This window comes from Musa acuminata, unplaced genomic scaffold (assembly GCF_036884655.1).
Source record: "Musa acuminata AAA Group cultivar baxijiao unplaced genomic scaffold, Cavendish_Baxijiao_AAA HiC_scaffold_61, whole genome shotgun sequence".
Lineage (NCBI taxonomy): Eukaryota > Viridiplantae > Streptophyta > Magnoliopsida > Zingiberales > Musaceae > Musa > Musa acuminata.
Window position 1 is genome coordinate 161,217 of NW_027020342.1, and position 20,330 is coordinate 181,546.

Consider the following 20,330-nt stretch of genomic DNA (forward strand, 5'->3'; position numbering starts at 1 on the left):
GTCCTGTTGGCTACCGTATCACTAGAGAAACGAATGTGAGGCTGCTGTGTGGCTGATAAGGAGTGATGATCCCAAGTTGGAATTGTGGCGTCGTCTTGCATAAGCTCGGATAAGGGCGCTACAAGGAGTTTGACCAAGTGACATTTCGCTGAAAAGATCACGAGTTACAGCAGGCATGTACAGTAATCATTTTTTTGGGGGTTAGCTATTTGTTTGTCTACCGAGGTGTCTCTTTCTGGTCATGTGCTCGTTCTCACAAGTGTTCTAGTGGAAGAAAAGAGACGACGGCGGTGTTATTAAGGTCCAGTTCTCTCTCATCTTAGACAACTGCAGCATCCCATTTTGTCTCTGCCAAACTGTTGATGGCCATCTTTTGTGTAACTTTCATGTCTTCGATTTCCTTTGCACCTTCTACTATTAGTAGCATATGTTGCGGTCATGTAACTGTCCTCTCTCTCTCTCTCTCTCTCTCTCTTACCATCAATGTTTATTGTGCTTACTATGCTGATTTGAGTTTTAAATGAGTTGAAACTTCAATTTTGAACTTCAAATATTATTACTGTGAAACTTCAAGGAGACTGTGAAGCATGTGTATGGTAAGCTTTTGTGGATGTAAAGTATCAAGGATCAGAAAATAGATGTGTTTTACAGGATTAAGATATCAAGTGAAAAATTACTTTTATTTTTTTATTTCATGTTCTTCACTAGCAGGACTGGATTCCATTCATTCATTGTCATGGATAAAAGTTACCAAAAAGATGCTCTACATTTCACTGAATTCACATGGATTTGGTTTCCTGATTGCAGAGTTGAATCCTCACATCTTGGTCAAGGAACTTGTGGGTTCTCAATAGAATTACTTGTTCATGTTCAACATGAGCATCAGAAAGGCTGCTTTCCCAGATCTTAGCATGTACTCTCCACTCATGAATGGACTTAAGAAGGATCCACTACATGGTTAACCACTCATGATTTCTCCTGCCACCAGTTGTTAAGTGGAACACATGATTGATAACCTTCCTAGGTAGTAAACAAGCAGCAAAGACATCAGCAACTTGTAGCATTTCCTAGTATGTCAGTCATGTAGTAAACAAGCAGCAAAGACATTGGCAGCTTGTAAGTGTGAGACTATGTGAGGCTTCATTGCCTGTGTGGTTTTGGCCATCCTGCACTGCCAAGGCATGTGCATATAAAAGCATAAGCATTAAACCTATGTTAGTCATGTCAAAAGAAAGCAACTTGATGTGCCAAAAAATGTTTTCTCAAAGAAACATAAGAGCACTTGCTCACTCTCATCTATGAGTGAAGACCAACAAGGAATCACACACAGTGGCTCACCAGGTAGTGTTGTAGCCTTTGAACAAAGTTGATAGTCCCAAGTTAATGAAACACTAGTCTAATCAGCATGTTCTCTGTTAGTCCTCTGTTTTCTGTAGCAACATTTCTTGTTCCTGTTGTGTACATAATAAGATGCAATATTCCATTGGCTTTTCCCGTATCTCGTGGGTTTAATCCTTCAATAAATCATCTTGTGCGTCATATACCACCTTATGTGATCAGGTAAGTCTTTACCTTGTTCATGAGTCATGCATGAAATAGGCAATGCCTCTGCCCAAAGGCTCTCTCATGTAGAGGTTTAAGACAGTGGCATCGACATGATACAAAAGCTGTGTGATCAATGGGAAGAAACTGAGAGGAACAGACATCAAGGGAAGCGAAGTTGCATTAGAGAGTGTTCATGGAGTAGAAGTCGGAGAAGCTGGCCAGGAATTCCTCGTCGTAGCTGTACTCGTCTTCGTCGTCCATCGCCAACGCCGCCTGCAACTGCCTCCAGCAATCGCTGCCATTGCCGCCTAATTGGTTTTGCTCGTAGTTGTCGAAGCAGTTCACAGCCGCCGCGCCCGTATCCGTCCCCGTCTCCATCTCTACCGCCGCCTCCGTCTCCGTCTCACCATTCCTCGCGAAACGGCCCCGCACTCGCGGCCTGCTGTCGGCCAACGTCTTCCTGCATTCATACTGGAATGCGAAATAGGAGCCGCGTAAATATAACTGTTAATATACAACGAACGACTGATCAAGGAGGATTGGATCGAATGATACAGTGATCTTCTTGTGGAAGTTCCTCTGATTGCGTTTGCTCCGATACCTCTCGATTCGTTCCTTCCTCTCCTCGGCACTGTATCGGCCGACTTTCCCGGCTACCCCTCCTTCCTGGCTAGAATTCTCGTGCAGGCCATTGCCCCCCTGTCATAAGAGTTCGTCAAGAGAGAGCAAAGATCCGAGTTTGAACGTGAGAAACGATTCAAAATGGGATTTTTAGGTGCGAAAACTGAGAAAGGCGGAGAATTTGGTCACACCTGGAGGTTGCCGGTGCTGAGGACCCGCCTCACCGGGCCAGCGTTGAAGTCGAGGTAGTCGCAGGAGGAGGAGGACGGCGACGATGAGTACAGTGGCTGGTTGAGGGAGTCGGGAATGTAGTGATGATGGAAGGGAAGCGAGTGGGTGCCGCCGCCCCCGTGGAGATACGATTCAGAGGAGAAGGACGTACAGGGAGGAGAGGATGAAGGGAAGGCGCTATTGGCGTCAGGGAAGAGGCCTTGAGGGGAGGTGGCGGAGCAGAATTCGGGGTGATGGAGGCTGGGCTCGCCATAGGAGTTGGTGGTGGTGGTGGAGGAGGAGAAGGAAGAGAACATGGCGCTGGCTTCGCACTTGGGCTTGAGGAGGCGGAGAAAGGGAACGGGCTTCTGCTTTTATGGAGCGCCAAGGGAGGGGGAGAGAGATGGTGGGACCCATCGGCCACGACAAGTGTAGTTTGACCTTGGTGGGTCCGGATAAAGGGTGAGAGATGCCTTCGCGGGTTCCCAGACAGAGGTGGATGCCCCTACAAGCCTAAGCGATACGAAGGTTTTAGAGATCAATGATACCTATCAACTGTAGTGCATGTGACATTAAATTATCTAAAGATGTCAATTGATTTGGTTGGTATAATTCTAATTTTATTTTCTTCTTTAAACAGTTTCAATTCGATCCATCTGTACTACAGTTGCATGCACCACCTCAACTATGATATGTTCAATCCAACTAAAACTGGTCATTCATTCGTCGCCAAGAGAGTGAGAGGAAGAAGGGACTGTTCCCAGGAACGAGAGTCCCACCAAGCAAAAGTGGAGATAGCTCAAACAACACCAAAGATTGCCCCCCCATGACATTTAGTCAGCAAACAAGTCAACTCCCTGATTTGACACACGACTGTTGTTGCCAACACAGTCGAAGACTCCTGTATGACCCACACATTTCTGACCCATCAAGAAATGATGCTTCAAATTAAGGATCAGACGAGCATATAATAATACACCACTCATCTTTCGATGTTTTATTATTTTATCCAACAATACCAAACAATATAAATATTTAAAGCTTTGCGGTAAATAATGCCCAACTCCGGTCTCCTTGTATTCCTTTTATTGGAGGGAGGCAGCTACTAGTACTGTTGGAGCGGGTGGGAAAGAGGTTAATATTGTAGACAAAGCCTGAAATCCTACATCCTACATGTAGTTTGGCCTTACCACACCTACAGCACTTTGGATCCAATCATGCCTCTATCAATGCCGTTTATGCTTTAGATTAAAGAAAGGGATGATCAATACATATGATCATGGAAGACGCAATGTTTATTCAGAGAAAAATAGCAAACATGAGGAACTGAGACATGATTGCTTTATATGGAGATGAAGTACAAGAAATCCATCCTACTGATGATGTGAGACAACTTGTGTGATCATTAATCATGCAACTAGCAAAGAATGGAAGTCACCAAATCAACACCATGGAATCACATAAAGAGGATAAGCAATCTAGCATAACCCAGAAGAAATAAGGTCAACTTTTAATGGATTTGTGTCATACCAACACATAGAGGTCCCCTTCCACCAAGTGACAAATCAAAGATAAAGGAAGCAGAAGCATACAGGTGATGGTGGTATCTCAGCTCAAAACATGTAGTGCAGGTTTTTTTGGTCACGATAGTGGGCCACTCACCCAGAAGCAATATCCTATAGTAGTGTAGCTCATATTGCTTCCTGACTTCATAGCACATCAAAAGGGTACTCAAACTAGCATTTGACTAGATTAAGATGGACCTACCACTTTCCCCATGAAGCGAGGAACCCCATGAAACAAAAGTGTTTAGCAGCAACTTTGGATGCTTAAAGAATCCCAGCATCTAATCATTTCAACTTAATGCACAATGGTTATTTCAGAATCTCATGTCCATATGAACAACCTTTAGAACAGCATGTCAAACAATCAAAACATGTCGTTTTAGTTTGATACTATTAAACCAACATGCATATAAAATCCTTTCCCTTTCAGAAAGACTTCAAAGACGAGAGAGATTGGGAAATTACCACATCTTGAGTGGACTACTGTTGTAAGCATTTTTTGACCCTGCCTGAGTTCCACCAGGGTCCCCTGATACAGTTCAAAGGAACATCTCACAGGGCTTCTGCAGGTGTATAATTTCCCCTTTGAACATGGCTGCCTGCAAAGGTACTAGATAAGAAAGTTATAAAAGAGACACAAATGTTGTCACAGTCACCTATTGGTCAGCATGTGTACGTTCAGTCACAAAATAAGCAGAGATCTGTACAGTTTAGGTCACCAATTGGTTCATAACAGAATCAGCAGGCCCGAAACCAATCAGAGTAAGATCCTCTAAATATTCCATGAACCGTCCCAGAGCCCACATCGAGAGCCAAGCATCACATTGACATAACCCAATAGTGTCAGAACAACAACTTGAAAGTAGTCATGGCCAACCCAACATCATACAGTCCATCCTACACCCAGTTACATCATAGCTTGCAAAGATATGTTGACCCTTAGGATGCAAAAGATTAGAGATCCCACTAGGAGAAATTATGCTGCAATACCCAAAGAAAAACAAATGCAGAGCCTAGATGTCGTTGATAAAGATTGCATGCTTACGAGTCATCTGTAGAACTGACGACTACATCCAGTACCAGTTCTGAAAATGACCTCAAAACATGATTGTTTAAAAATCATGATTTGAGACTGCTACTGGGTATTCCAAGATGACTGCAGACTTGTGAACTCAATTAACTGTTTATATGCAACCAATGTTGAGATTCAAGCAAACAGAAGTTACATAGTTTGTACTGTTGGGTAGTCATGAAAATCTAGAGTTTCAGAGTATGCATTCCAACTTTCTCGCACACCCATGCTTAGAGCCATTGGAAGCAACATATGAAAACAAGTGGGAAGATTAGGATATGGTGCAACCCTTGGTAGTCCAAACTTTACTCTTTGAAGGTCAACAGGCAAAACAGTTGCACCACTACAACCATAAGTGGGCATGCAATTATTGTGAGGTGATGCGCATCAAGGATGTTGTTGAACACAATGTCCAACATAATATGTCATAATTCATGCAACCACAACTGATATCCATGATAAGTGTTCAGATGCCTAGAATCTCCTCCATTTAGGAAGTTAAATGATTTTGAGTTGACATGGAATGTGAATGTTCATAAAGTGCGGTAAGTCTCAATATGAGAAGAGACATGAAAATCCAGTAGTGTTCCTGAAAATAGTTTGAAGAGATGTTTCCCTTGGTAGTGGTGCAAATTATTGCTATTCAACCAAACAATGATAGGAGAAAGATTGAGGAATCCATTGACCACTGGAAGTAATGATTTGCATCCCCTCCAAGAGATAGCTCATCTTTCCAATATCTTATGCTTCTGTTCAAGCAATCATAGTGCATATCAATATCCAGAAGACTAGAACCTTTGAGAACACCAAGATGCATGGAAATAGTTAGCAAAGTTCTAGGTGTTGGCATTAAAACATGCCAAGTCTAAGCCCCAAACTTTATGACAGATTTGATTTCTTAACTAGTTAAGTACCTGTATTATATATATATATATATATATATATGTTAATTATATCTCTCGATAATGATATAAAGCCAATCTAATCAAGTACTTGTATGCTTAATGTTCTGTGTTGTAGTAGGTTCACACAAAAACATTTAATAAATCATATACAAGTTAAATATCTCTTCAAGCTTATTAAACTTTATTCCCTAGTGCAAGACAAGTTCAAAAATAAAAATCACATACTTAATGCTACTTATGACAAAAAACAACAAGATCGATGTAGACAATTCAAAAAAGGTATTTAAATCTTGGTTCAGTACCAATTTCAACAACTGATAGGACTAGAACTTTATTGCTATACCACGAAATACACCAACCTAAACCACCTAATATCATTGAAAAAATGCAAAAATTAAATATCACAGTATCAACCAATATAGTCCGGCACTGGTTCATGGTTAGACAGGTAAATATGAGTTGGTACTGATCCAACTACTATTTAAACCTTGATTCTAAAAATAGGCTACTCTCACATGATTATCATTCAATTGCAATGCTACTCCTATTAGTCTACCGAGTAGGTACTAGTGCAACCTCAATGCTCGACCAGTTCATGATTTGGGCAGTCTCAGCCCTGATAAGCTGGTCATAGCCAAAAAAAGGCACATTATATCGACTGGAATAAAAAATCTACCATGATCCACTCTGAATATCTTTTTAGGTACTTTTAGAATAATATCATTCTAATATCCTTGGAACTATAAATCAATGCGTATCAATTGAACTAGTAATTGAAACCTTCAGTCAATTAATAGGCTACTCTTACATGATTTTCATACAACGGTCTACTAAAAACTCTTACCCTACCAGGTAGGAGCTAGTGCAACCTTGGAGCTAGACCTATTCATGGGCTAGGCAGTCTCAGACCAACGGGCTGGTCATAGCCCAAAAAGACCCATTGAAATGAGCCTTAATTAATGCTTGAAGTCCACAATTCCAGCCTGAGCAGATACATCAAACTAGTGTTTTTCTGAGTTACATCTCCGTAGTATAGTCACCATGACATACTGTTGTATAGTACTTACTATACCAATAACAACATACTCTATTCATCAGCATATAGGACCAGAACAATGAAATTGGGAGGGGCTACAAACTTAAGAAGGATCCAATGCAGCCAGTGTCAGCAAGCCTGCCAGGACTGAGCTTGGGGATCATAAGTATTGGACTAACCAGGTGGCCCAGGTCATAAGCAGAGCCCAGACCTTCTCGGCCAGTCAGGCTGCTCCAATGCAACCTAAGCAACATGTTCCATGTCATAGCCAACCTCTTCAATTGAAGGCTACAAATATAACTCCTAGCAGAACATGCAGGATTAGGAACCTGTTGGACTATTTTGGTAGATCAAGAACATTTCACTACAAAAGTTTGACAAACTCAAAGCAGAAGAGGTTTTTCACAGTAAAGGCACAAAGAGGTGGCCATTCAACTATTCAATAACAACAAAACCATAAGTCTCAACTTATTGAGAAGTTGGGCATTCAACTATAGTAGACTATATCAGTTACAGAAGATTTGTATACTATAACACAGATTGAGGAGTTGAAAACCCAAAAAAAAATCAATCCAGTTCATTTTGGCATTTAAAATACCACAAAAACCAAACAGGGGCCATCAACATTTTCGGGAAGCTAAAAAAAAAATGCAAGTCCCCAAACCATGTTAGCCCTTGAGGTGCTCAATCCTTATCCCCTCTTCCTCTGTATCTATCTATATATCTATCTATCTATCTATTTCCCTCTACTAGTACAGCAACGTAACCTCACTTTTCTTCCACCAGTGGCTGATCCTAGCTCCACCACACACACATGGCTCATTTATTAGTCGAACTGTCACCACCTTTTTTTAAATAATTCCTTCACTAGCATAGGATTGTCACTCAAGTTCGAACCACTTTAGACCACTACTGCAATAGTTAAGCATGTTCTCTCTCTTCTTAAATACTTTTTTTTTTTTAGAACTTCTGTCTTTGATCCAAGCCCAACAATAATCGCTGTAGATTTTGATGATTTTTCTTGATATTATTACTTATCTTTCTGAGGAAAATTAGTTGTCTAAGAACCAATCTTCCCTTTCTGCATTGACATGGAGACAGTTGGTAACCCCCTAAGGGCAAACATGCATATAACATAGAATTGAACCATCCAATGCAAAAGTGATGACAAGAACCAAGCCAAACCAAATATGCTCTGTTGGTTTCTTTGTTAATTTCAAATCTGTTTAGGAAAATTGAACATATCAGTTGTGCTTTCAGTTTAACTGTATACACAACCCAACCAAACTGTGCACCATTGAAATTATTTAGCTTCTTCTAGAAAAGATACAGTACCTACAAATGTTGGAACAAAGTAAAAATTTTAAATTAAAGAACGACATTCAAAGATCTGGGAGTTGTTCCTCGAATTTCAGCTGTAATCTGCAACAAGCAGATTGCTTGTCAAGTTAAAATGATAATAAAAAAATCACTGGCTAACCTATACAGCAGATTTAGAAGCCTGTATAATTTACATAAATGATGACAACATAATATAAAAAGCAATGAAGTGTTCCACATACTGCATATTGTTCATCAAAAAATTCAGCTTTGTATTGAACAGGTATCATCAACTGCCCAAGCTATTAGATGAAGAAAAACTCAGACGAATGTAGCAGAGATATATGAGCCAATGACAAACTTCTGACATGAGCAAGAAGATAGAAACAAAACCAAAGGATAGAAAGAAGAGAAGCAAAACAAAGAAAGCTGAGATATATATAAATATATATCAAGAAATATGCCTGTTAAAAAGGATAATAACTCATCTTTCCTATAAATGCTTCCTCTTTCTTTTTGGTTTGCACAGTTTCTTCCGGAAAAGCAAAGGCTTAAACAGACTCTTAAAAGGCAAAGGATAAGCTGGATAAGATAACCTTTCTCTATGGTTTCCTCTTCCTGCAAGCAACCAAGAATAACTCATATAACAATATTTTTCAAAAAGTTTCTGACAATGAAAACTACAAACTCAAGAGACTATTTGCAAAAGCAACTAATACCATCTGACTCCATGTATGTAACCAACAAACATGTAGGTCAAATATGCTGTGAAATTTGCATTCATGATCTAAAACATGGTTGAATTTTATCACAATTACTGTAGGACACAAGAACCAGTAATCCCCAAACACAAAAAGCAAAATCCAAATATCTCAATAAAACCCAAAATTAATTCTAGAACTAGTTGACTAGAAACAGAAAATTATCCTACTATCCTAGAACCCTAATTTACAACAAATAATTCAATAAAAATCATATCAATGAAAGAAAATTAAATCTTCAAACAAATAAACATATGGTTAGGTTAGGCTTTAAGACTATCTAAATTGTTTCGCAAATTTCGTGTACTGGTATTGTCAGTCAGAGCAGTGTCCGTATGTGTATGTATTGAGGCTCCGAAAAAGAACCTAAAAAGGCTTAAAAAACAAAAAATAGAAACAGCTTGGTACATAGCTTATACTGCCAATTATCAGGGAGTAATGGCCCTGTAACAGGCATACCAGGTGGTACACTTGGGTACAAGTCTGGTGCTAGGCACTTGTGCCATACTCTACTGGGCCATACTGCAAACTATTCAAAATAAGTTTGATGATTTTCAGATCCAAGATTTTCTAGTGAGTAGTGGGACAGCAGATTTTCAAACCTTATGTAGAAAGGACAGACAGCAGATGTCACCCTTAAACATACAAGGATCAAACAACAAATAATCTGGACACACAGCAAGTCAGACACCATCAAGAAATCGCAACAAAAGTTAATGGGTTTTTAGGGATCACCGGACCAAAATATACAAAATAGAATACAGAAAAAAAGGAAAGTACAACAGTGAAGGAGAAAACCTGAGAAAGTGTTTCTGCCTCCCTTGTCTCATAGCATTTAAGCACACACACACACACACAAATATATATATAGGGCACAAGGCTTATCTCTATCCACCAAATATAAGTGCATAAATACTATGCTATGTCACAGTAAACAGGACTACCGACATGGATGGGTTAATCAGGCTTATTGCACTTGGCACGCTTGATATTGAAGCATGATTATCTTATATGCCAGCGCATGTATGTAAACCAACAAATGACCATGCATTACATCCTAGCAAACATCATAAACAAGAACCCTAGCAATGCAGACATTCATGGATCCAACAAGCATCATACAACTCCAATGTTCAAAAGACATGTGCATGCTATAGCATACTTCAGTACTTAATAGAAATGGTTTAACCATCACCAAGGCTTGGCTTGACCATAGGCATGTCAATGGGCAAGATTGGCAAGGCAAAGGAAAATAAAGTTGTGCTGCTTAATAGGAAAAAAAGGAAATAATTGAGAATTAGAATATGAAACATTTAATTTTACATATGTAAGCTATTGATTCATCCTTTTTTTCTGTACAAACTCAACCAAGCTACAATGATAGTTTAGGTAGCCATATAAATGACAGGGAAATCATATTGATCGCAGTACCTGATTTAGTTTCTGACTTCTGGATCTCATCTTTGACCACAGTTGTGTTTTTCTCTACTAGAGCATCAATTTTAAAAAAAGGAACTCCTTCCTTCTGCTCTTTGGTCTCCTTTAAAGCACCTTTTGATAGAATATCCTCTCCTGATGATATTAAGCTTGCTCCTGTGTTACTTGATACAGGTTGTATAAGACACTTCTGCAGAGTCATGCAATGATCACCGTGACGTTTCTGCTCTTGCTCAACTATTTTTGGTATATCCTTTTTCACCACTACATCAGCAAAAAAATGCCCTTCATCATCCACTGACATCTGATCACCTGCAACATCAGGAATGCACTCCACAAACTCTGCAGCATCATTTGAAGTCTCAATGGCATGGTTATAAAACTGATCTGAACTTTTCTGAACCTCCACAAGCATATTAGATGGTTTCTTTTCCGTGACAGCAGAGGATGTTTGATCAGCATTTGATAGTAGAAGATCATCATTATAAGTGTAGTTGCTAGCCTTTGATACTGCAGTGGCTGAAGGCAACGTACCAGTATGAGAAACCATACATTCATCTGAAATTTTTAGGCATTCACTGAGCTCAAAAGATTGGCAAGATTCCTTAGAATCAGCAAGTACTGTTGTCATATCATCTGGGGAAACTAGAACATCTTCACAGGCAGGCTTCTGTTGACTTAGAGTTGTCGGAGTCATAGATATCTTGTTTAACAATGAACTTTCATCAATAGCAACTTGATCTGTTGCATCATCAGCAACAGCAGCAGGAATTTCATTGGGAGCAGTAGGTGACCCAAATGTCTTGATTGATGACGTCAATGCAGCATTTTCACCAAATAAAAATGGTGATTCACTGAATATAGATGTGAAATCAATTGAATTTGAGCTAAAAGGCGGTTTGCTAGTAGAAGAGAACATTTTTGGGATATTATCCAATGATGGCAAATCACCGTTCCCACTAGATAGAGGATCCCATTCATTCCAGTCATCAAACCAAAATCTTTTTGAGTTGGATTGTTCATCCGGTAAGATTCTTTCGATTTTAATAGTTTCCTTGTAAAAATGCTTCTTCCTTAGAGCATTAGCTACCAGTGACCTGTTAATGAAACAAACAACATAAAACAACAAACATATGCAATATATATTACATAAGATGCATAAGAAGTTTCAGCCATTTAAAAGAGAGGATTAATCAACCTGCAATTTCCCGAAATAGCAGCTTTAGCTCGCTCCAAAGACAGACCAAGCAAAAATACTGCCAGGTTGGCAACGTCATATGGCCCTCTAACATCATTAACAGTAGAAGCAGCACTTGAAAAGATGAGATTCTTTCCTCTGGTCCAGTCAGCTAGTAGCTATAAATCCAAAAGTGAACATGTTATGCATGAAATCTATGTTTTAGAATACAACCAGCTAAAAGACTAGATGAGCCACTGTGAGAGAAGCTTAATCTAGCAAACATGCCAATTATGAAACAGATTTAGTCTTGATGTCTGGAGAGATTACAACAGACAACATCTCCGAAGCATAAAGCTTCACCATATGTCACCACAATCTTTCAAGACCAGTAACCATATGACATTGGACTCAAAAGTTATTCTTCCTTCCAAAATTCATTTGACCCCCTCTGCTATCCCAGTTGTCCTTCCGTTTCTTTAAAGCTTTTCTCATTCTTGCGAGCAGACATAAAGTTGTATTTGTGCATTACTAATTTATCAACTCTGTTAAAATTCGTCAGAACACCCACTTTCTAGGTACTTCCTCACTCTAAATTCCTTCTTTAAAAATAGTTCCAGACATGCACTGTAGTGGCTTTAGATAACCAAGTTTTATACTGGAAATGTTATAATGATATGGACACATGATTCTGATCTAAAATCCTAGTTGTTTGTCCAACTTAATATCAAAGAAAGATAATTAAAATAATTTACATACTTAAAATTCAATATTCCGAGAGAATGACAAGCAGCAGAAGTTCATAAGAGGCCCAAATAACAAAAAGATCCACTTCTAGTAGCATGATATCAGATGATATGTAAGATTTATAATCAAAAAGGCTAATGAGCATTTTACCCATTCATATGTGTTGGATACATGGATTTGCGTAACCATTCATGAGGGTGGATGTGAGTGATAAGGTATTCCTGGATACTTACTATTGCTAGTAATAGAAAATAATAACAGCATGTGACATTTAGCAAGCAATACTTAATTCTTTTACAAGAGACTACAACAAATTCTCTGACCATCAGCATTAGTAGGATAAGCATGCTATCACTGGTTATACGTCTTAAGATTTCATAGGATAAACAATATATCTGTCATTGCGTCTTAAGAAAAAAAATATTTAGGAGCAAAGCCAAATAAAGCTGCAGATAAAGGTACTTCATTCCTATTTCAGAGCACTTTTTCATGAAAGACAGTGGAACATATACTTAAATAATATCACAAAAACTGAAGGTTATGGCTTCAAATTGTATACTAGAAGACCTTGCATCTAAGACCTAAAAATAGAAGTATATTCTAGACTATTTGTCCTTCCTAATTACATCATCAGGATTAGTATTTGTTCTAAAGTACACTTAATCACATTGCAGGTAAAAGCTAACCTCAAGAACGATCTTTCTCATGGGCCCAAGTATGACATAACTAAAATTTTGCACATACAATACATGTGATTGATGAGAAGGGACCACTGACTCCACACAAAATCTACGAAGCACAAACACTTCAAAACATTTGTTTTGTTCGTGTTGGACACCAGCATATGTTGGATACCTCTTAAAAATGTTGGGAATTTCAGAACATAATAATGCACATTTATCTCACACAATTATGTTAATAGGCTACATGTACATAGGTCTACATAATCTACAGGAGACTTCAAGACATGTCAGATATGTGTGGGTGTGTGTGTGTGTGATTTGAACTTTTAACTTAGTGTTTTCTAGTTTGCACATGCCATTAAAGTATCTTGTGAATGCTTGCTACTCATCTATGCTCGTGATGCGTGTGTGTGTGTGTGTGTGTGTGATTTGAACTTTTAACTTAGTGTTTTCTAGTTTGCACATGCCATTAAAGTATCTTGTGAATGCTTGCTACTCATCTATGCTTGTGATGCTTCTTACATACTTCATAGATGATGATTATTGACTTGACCAAACTATACAATGAATAAAGTTATCATAATGAATGAGGGATCAAGCCATATCAATCTCAGAGTCCATGCCATGCCGTAAAATAGTCTGGTCAATAATTAAAGATGCCCAAAGATGCTAGTATAGGAGTCAAAGACAGTCTAATCATTATCAAACACATGATTATATGAAATCTAAAAGAAGACCATCTTGACTCTTGAGTTTGAAAAATTAAGAACAAACACAATGTTTTCTAGTTTATATATTCAAGTGTTGTTAACACAAAAGACCATATAAATATTCTCTCCAATAAAACTCTCATGTTGAGTTACAGATGTCTAGATGCTCAATTCTAGCTTCAACATATTGCATCACAATCTATAATTTACTTAAAAAAGTTATATTTATATGACACCAATATATTGGGAGTTCACACCTATCAATAGGCCTCAAATGACAAATCTTAAGCCAACACAACAAAATGGTACTTTAGCCTGATTGGAGACAGTCAACAGTCTCATGGCCTCATGGCTAACAGTTGCAAGCAAAGGGACGCCACTCCCAACAGATAGTAATCCAATCGCAATGATGGGTTTTCAATATAATATTTTGCAGATCAATCCCAAATCTCAGAGGTTGATGTACCATAGAGCAATTGATAGCATCCATGTGATGGGTGGTAGAGATTCTAGAGAAAATCTTATTTTCACTACTAGATCTGCAAATAATCACCTTCTTCTTCTCTCCACAAGTCTTTTTGGCTTCCTTAGAACCATAGAGGACTCTTGTTCGGCACACAACGTAAGTGCCTCCTGATGAAGGAAGCATGATGATTGTGCAGAGATATTGGTGAAGGAAGAGAAGTGTTGCAACAAATGAAACAATACAGAGGAAGAAGAAACTGTGTCTAGGAGAAACAGACGAGAAAATTTACTTAATTTTAATACAAATCATATAGTAGTTCCTTTTCTAAAGGCCGGTACAGCTCAAACATGCATTGATTAATTTCTTATAAAGGACCCAAAGAGCAAATGAAACAGCCACGGAGTTATTGTTCAAATCACTATAGTACTTATTGTTTAAGCTACAGTAGCATAAACAGAAACATTATGTGAAAAGCAACCAAGGTTTCTTTCTTACCTTTGCCTCCCTAGTAATCCAAAATTCAACAAATCTGGACCTTTTCTCAACCTTAAACTAAAGAAAGAAACATCTTAGTCAAACACCATCACTTAGACTCTTTACCTAAAAACATAAAAAGAAGAATATCCCAACTAATTCTCTATAGATACAAATAAATATTTGTAAAATTAAATGACACAATTACTCTTCAACCAGATAAAAATAGAAGAAACCTAAATTTAGTGCTCTGCTCTCAACAAAAACAAAATCCAGATTCTAGTTAGACATATACTCAAACCTTGGTTAGACCACAAATATATATGGGTAAAAACAAAAGAGAGAAAATAAGTCACATATTCAGTCTATCCATAAGAGAACAAGTTAAAGCTTGAGAACTGAATTACAGAACCAAGAGTAAGAGAACAAAGAACATATTGCACGACACTTGGTTTAAAGGAAATAGGTATCCTTCAAATTCACAATAGAATACACTAAACATAAACCCACCAACAGATGCCTGTAAAGTAAACAAATAGCACAGCTCAAGTTAGTTTCTCAAATAAGCAGAGAAAAATTACTAATTCACCTTGGCATCTGATAGGATTTGCCTCCTAACATGAACATCAGCTATAAGGTGAGAATAGGTAATTTCAAAATATAATCCACGCTGCAAAAAAAAAATTCAAAATGAGATATAAGCAAGAAAAATATGCAGATATGACCAGACGATCAGGAATTATAACGAGATAAAAGAACCGATGCATGCAGCATACTCACTTACAGCACCTGAATAGCAAGCTTAATGAACGGAAGCTTCAGACGGAAGGGAAGTTTTTGAGAAAAATCCATTGCAATTATATCAACCTGATTAACATTTTAATAACAAGTAAATTCATTTGAACCTCAGATCTCAACCAAAACTATGAAATAATTCTATGAAAAATATATAGGTTGAAAGATAAAAAGACCATCATCAACAAAATTTGCAACACAGGATTACAAAAGTCAGAAGCACCAGAAGAATAGGCACTAAGTTACATGGAACAAGAATATGTACCAATTTATAAACTTTTAGAAAACGATTCTTATTAGGAGTTTGTATATATTCTTTTAGTTGTAGGACTGAATCAAATAAATGACAGTCTAATAAATGTATATGATGCTTCTGCAATTGTGCTTCATGATTGCCACTCAATGTACTCAATAGATGAAAGCAATGAATTATCTTTTGGCTTGGAAGCCTCTTATGAGGTAAAAGAAACCAGAAAACTATCCTCTGGTAATAACCAATAATGGCATTCAAGGAAGTAATTTTAGAAGGTTAATTGATTGTTTGAAATGTGAAGCAAAGAACTTTATCACGAAGAATTATGTTGCTTCATCACCTCGGAAAAAGAGGACTAACACTACACAACATATGGCTATTCTCAGATTTGCTTTCATTCTTAGCACCCCAACGGCACTGCCCTTCGTATATGAGCATTTATGTGCCCGTGTCTTCCAAGCAATGAGATTAATCATACTGATTCATCATCTAAGTAATTCGTTCTTGAATTCGGTAACCATCGTCCTCTTTGGCATCTGGCAAACATCACGATTTTCTAAAGAAATCCAAATTAATCTGATTCTAAGGTGCAATTTACGGCTGAACCCAAATCGCTTCTAGAAAATACAAAATTAGTGCATAAGGTTATGAACGCTAAAGACAAAACTGGAACTCAATTGCACCTCGGAGGACTCGCAGGCCTTGTCGAAGGCGTCCTGGTTCAGAGGGCGCAGGGCAACTAGGTCGTAGGTCCTTAGTAGGGCGTTGCCATTGAGGGCAACGGCGGAGGCGGCGCAGTGGGCGGAGATGGTCAAGCGGGTGTACTGGCGAAAGGGGGAGGCGAGGGGAGCGCCGAGGAGGTCGCGGTGGAAGGCGGCGGAAGCTGCGAGGGCGGGGGCGGCCTTGAGGAGGGAGGAAAGGGGGAAAGGGGCGATCTTGCAGCGGTCAGCGTCGGACAGGACGCCGCGGAAGGGGCGGTCGTAGGCGACGCCGGCGTAGCCGAGCTCCATGGCCCTCACCACCGCCCTCAGCCGCGCGTCCTTCCGCGCCTTGTTCTCCGACGAGGTGCCACCTCCGCCGCCCCCGCCGCTGTCCCGCTCGAGGAAGGGGATGCTAAAATCGAAGAAAAGGGTCATGTCCAAGACGGGCCTCGGGCGACGGCAAAACAAGTCGGCGAACAGAAGGTTTCAATGTCACGTCTCAAAAGGGCCGTCGTTTGAAATATGTTTATAGCACGAATTGATTGCCCACTCCGATTCCCAGCGGGATCAAAACGTTTCATGATCCGACTTAGGTCACGACTTTGTTCCCCACCAGGATAAGCCGATAAGGAGGCGCCCATCCTCTTTCCCACCCTCGTTCGTAACATAAGTCGCTGAATGTTTGTTGAGGAAGCGGACAGACTTCTATCACGAACTCCCATCTAACCTACATAAATAAATATATATATATCTTTATATATGATATAATGGTCTTCCAAATCTACAAAAATATATTTTATTTTTATTTGAGTAATTTTCCATAAATAAATCTCTTTTTTAAAACATTTTTCTAGGGAGGTACCCCTTTCATATTTTTGAAATGGCGCCATCATTTATTGTAATTTTTGAAATATACTTGTAATAAGATAATTGAAGCAATACCTATTGATTTTAATTCCTTAATAATAATACTTGTAAATAGAGTTGTAGTTTTTTTTTTTTGAGATCTCAAAATCTCTCTATTTGGTTGTTTTTAATCCTAAATAAATAAATATACCTATTTGAAATCTTATGTTTATGTATGCGGTGGTTTTTGTTAGGTTTTAAGTCTATTTGTCTATTTTTAAATAGACATTTATTATTTTTTGGATGTAGAAAAAATAATATAAGCCTATTTATAATTATCCTTATTTGATTATTTTTGTTTGGCAATAATATATTTTTTTAAAAAAAATATTTTTATATATGAGTTGGTTTTTGTTTGATTTTAAGTTCATTTGCTTCTGTGTTTTTGTAAGCTTGTTTTGTTTTGGTGAAGATGTCAAAATCATTGTAAGTGTACATAAAAATATTATAACTAACATAAAATTCTTCCCATTTAGTTGTTTTTTTTCCTAAACCGATAATAATACATATTTTTATTTTTATTTTTTGAGATGAGCTAATTTCTATTATGTTTTGAATAAATTTACCTTAGTTATTATGTTTTGATGGAGGCATCAAAAATGCTATAAGCATGTTCAAAAATACTATAAATGAATCGAGGATTGAATACTAAGCTATCGAAGATTAAATTATACAAATCTTATACATTACGATTGAATTCATTAATCCTATGGATCGAGGTTTATCATGTGTTGCTTCAATTATCTTGTCACGAAACATTTCTAACATTATGAAAAATAATGAATGTTATTTGAGAAATATCTAAAACGATATCCTCAAGTGAAAAACTAAAAAAAAAATCTCGTCAATTCATCCTTTTTTTTTTTTTCTTGTGCACATTTTAACCATAGAGATGAATTTTGCAAGGTATACAACTCGATTTTGAGCTAAACTATGTCTATAAATACATTTTTTACGAGTGACAATGAGTAAATAAATCTTATTACTACTGATAGTTTTGATATGTTTTTATATTTTCCAACATGCCCACTAGAAATATTATATCCTTCACATGGCCTCATCAATTGTAGGTGTCATGCAAGATTTAGTTAATCTACTTGGAAATACATATGTAGACACCGGTCACAATGTTATAATTAAATCTTTCGATTAAATCCTTATAATGAAATTATAATATAGTTGTTGGTGAACTGATGCACTGTGACAGGTGAGTCAGCACGGCCTCATCCACGGGTCGATATTGAAAGTCTACGATCGGTTGAATGGGGTGCCAGAGTTGATCACACCTGCGCGTCGGGATGCAGAGTCCGTCTGAGGGAGGGCGCCTCTCGGTTGAGACGGTCGTGTTTCCAAGTTAATCGTACTACTACACAGAAAGCCATCGTCAGGTGGTTCCCGACTTTAACTCCTCGATGGTTAAGTCAGTGCTTGGTTCTTTCTTTTTTTTCGTCCCCTGGTTAGATGTCGGTCAGGAGCTCTTTATACTACTGTACGAGGATTGGTCGTATGTGGGTTTGGTGTGGCGATCGATTCCTGAGGGGCGAGGTGGTATATGTGCACGATCGTCATCCTGGAATGCATGTAATGATGCCATACGACCGAGAGCTTCTTGGGACGGGATATATCGAGGGGCGTCTTGGTACAGATCCTGGCTTGTCAAGTGAAAGTACTCATGCTGACTTGACGAGGGCATGATATGGTACCGGTTGCGACGTGGTTGGGACCTGAAATATTCCTTATCAATAGTAAAAAGAGGATACGATAATTTTTTTATATGTTATCCTTACAATAAAAAAGAGTTAGTTAGAATTTAGAGGCATTTGAAAATAATTGAAAAAAATATCATTTCAAATATTTGAAGACTCAAACATCTAATTAAGGAACCAAATCTGGAATAGAAAATAATGCAAATCAAGAAAATAAAAAAAATATTATATTTGAAAATAGAGATTAATATCCAACTGAAAAAGATACATAAAATCAAACATGCGATACACCACTGGAGAATTTAATTACGGGCATTTCACTTATTCTAAAACTCAAATAGCCTAAATTGGTGGACCAAATCGGTCGACGGTTCGGTTTTTTTTCTTGGGGGGGTTCTGATGCATTAAAAAAAAACCAAAGAGGTAACATTATAGCAATTATACAATGTTTGTACGTTAAGGAGACCGACATGAATCTAATTGGATTTGATCAAATCAAAGAAGATTAAATTACAATAATCCTTATAGGAGTCGGACGAACTTACAAAATAGAAAATTGTTAGTGGTTTATTTAGTACAACATCACTATCAACACAACTGAAACACCAATTAATGAAGTACTTTAGTAGGGCACGACATAAACGTGTGCGATGAAGCTTAAGCGTGTCAAGGTGATGGGGTCAAGCATTTCATGGATCTGGTCGGTGACACGCAAGCATGGCTTCTACCCATGTGACGCATATTTTGTATATCATCATCATCATCATGCAACCGCACAAAATCCTACCGTATCACATGTCTCCACTCCCTTCGGCGGGGAGAACGAGGGGGGAGCATCCTACACGTGCCGTACACGTGTTGTCGTTCTCCCAAATAAACAATGCCGAAAACGCTTCGGCTCTTATGCAGCCCGCGCACGTTCTCCGCCACGCGAGGGGGACGCCGTTATTGTGATAAGCCAAAGTATAATGGGGACTCGAAGTTAAACGTAGTTTTCTTGGAGGGGGTTATGTGAAAGAAATTTTCTCCGGTTTCATCGGATAAGAACGGGAAGGGAACGGAACGGGTTGCGGACACCGCCGGGCGTCCCTTTTTAGCTCAAGCGCGTCTCGTTTCGCCCACCATCGGCTCCGGAGCTCGTACGAGATAGAGCCGATCGTCCGAGCGAGGGGCTAACGAACGGATCTTTGTATGCGTGCGTTTGCGGAATCATCATCCGATCGCCGCATCCGAAGATTTG

General features: G+C 38.5%; 2 protein-coding genes across 2 annotated transcripts; both read right to left on the reverse strand.

Annotated features, from left to right (window-relative positions):
• Nucleotides 1–1,479: 1,479 nt before the first annotated feature.
• Nucleotides 1,480–8,383, reverse strand: LOC135654358 (zinc finger protein CONSTANS-LIKE 2-like). Its single transcript, XM_065175586.1, has 4 exons — nucleotides 4,407–8,383; nucleotides 2,358–2,889; nucleotides 2,101–2,244; nucleotides 1,480–2,016 (listed from the first exon to the last, which is right to left on the reverse strand). Exons 2-4 carry the CDS (start codon nucleotides 2,691–2,693, stop codon nucleotides 1,726–1,728), a joined length of 771 nt encoding a protein of 256 aa, XP_065031658.1. The 5' UTR covers nucleotides 2,694–2,889; nucleotides 4,407–8,383; the 3' UTR covers nucleotides 1,480–1,725.
• A 139-nt stretch (nucleotides 8,384–8,522) lies between these two features.
• LOC135654357 (protein GAMETOPHYTE DEFECTIVE 1-like) lies at nucleotides 8,523–16,984 on the reverse strand. Its single transcript, XM_065175584.1, has 6 exons — nucleotides 16,461–16,984; nucleotides 15,519–15,596; nucleotides 15,319–15,399; nucleotides 11,671–11,828; nucleotides 10,467–11,569; nucleotides 8,523–8,892 (listed from the first exon to the last, which is right to left on the reverse strand). The coding sequence occupies exons 1-6, from the start codon at nucleotides 16,911–16,913 to the stop codon at nucleotides 8,768–8,770; spliced, it is 1,998 nt and encodes a 665-aa protein (XP_065031656.1). The 5' UTR covers nucleotides 16,914–16,984; the 3' UTR covers nucleotides 8,523–8,767.
• Nucleotides 16,985–20,330: the final 3,346 nt, after the last annotated feature.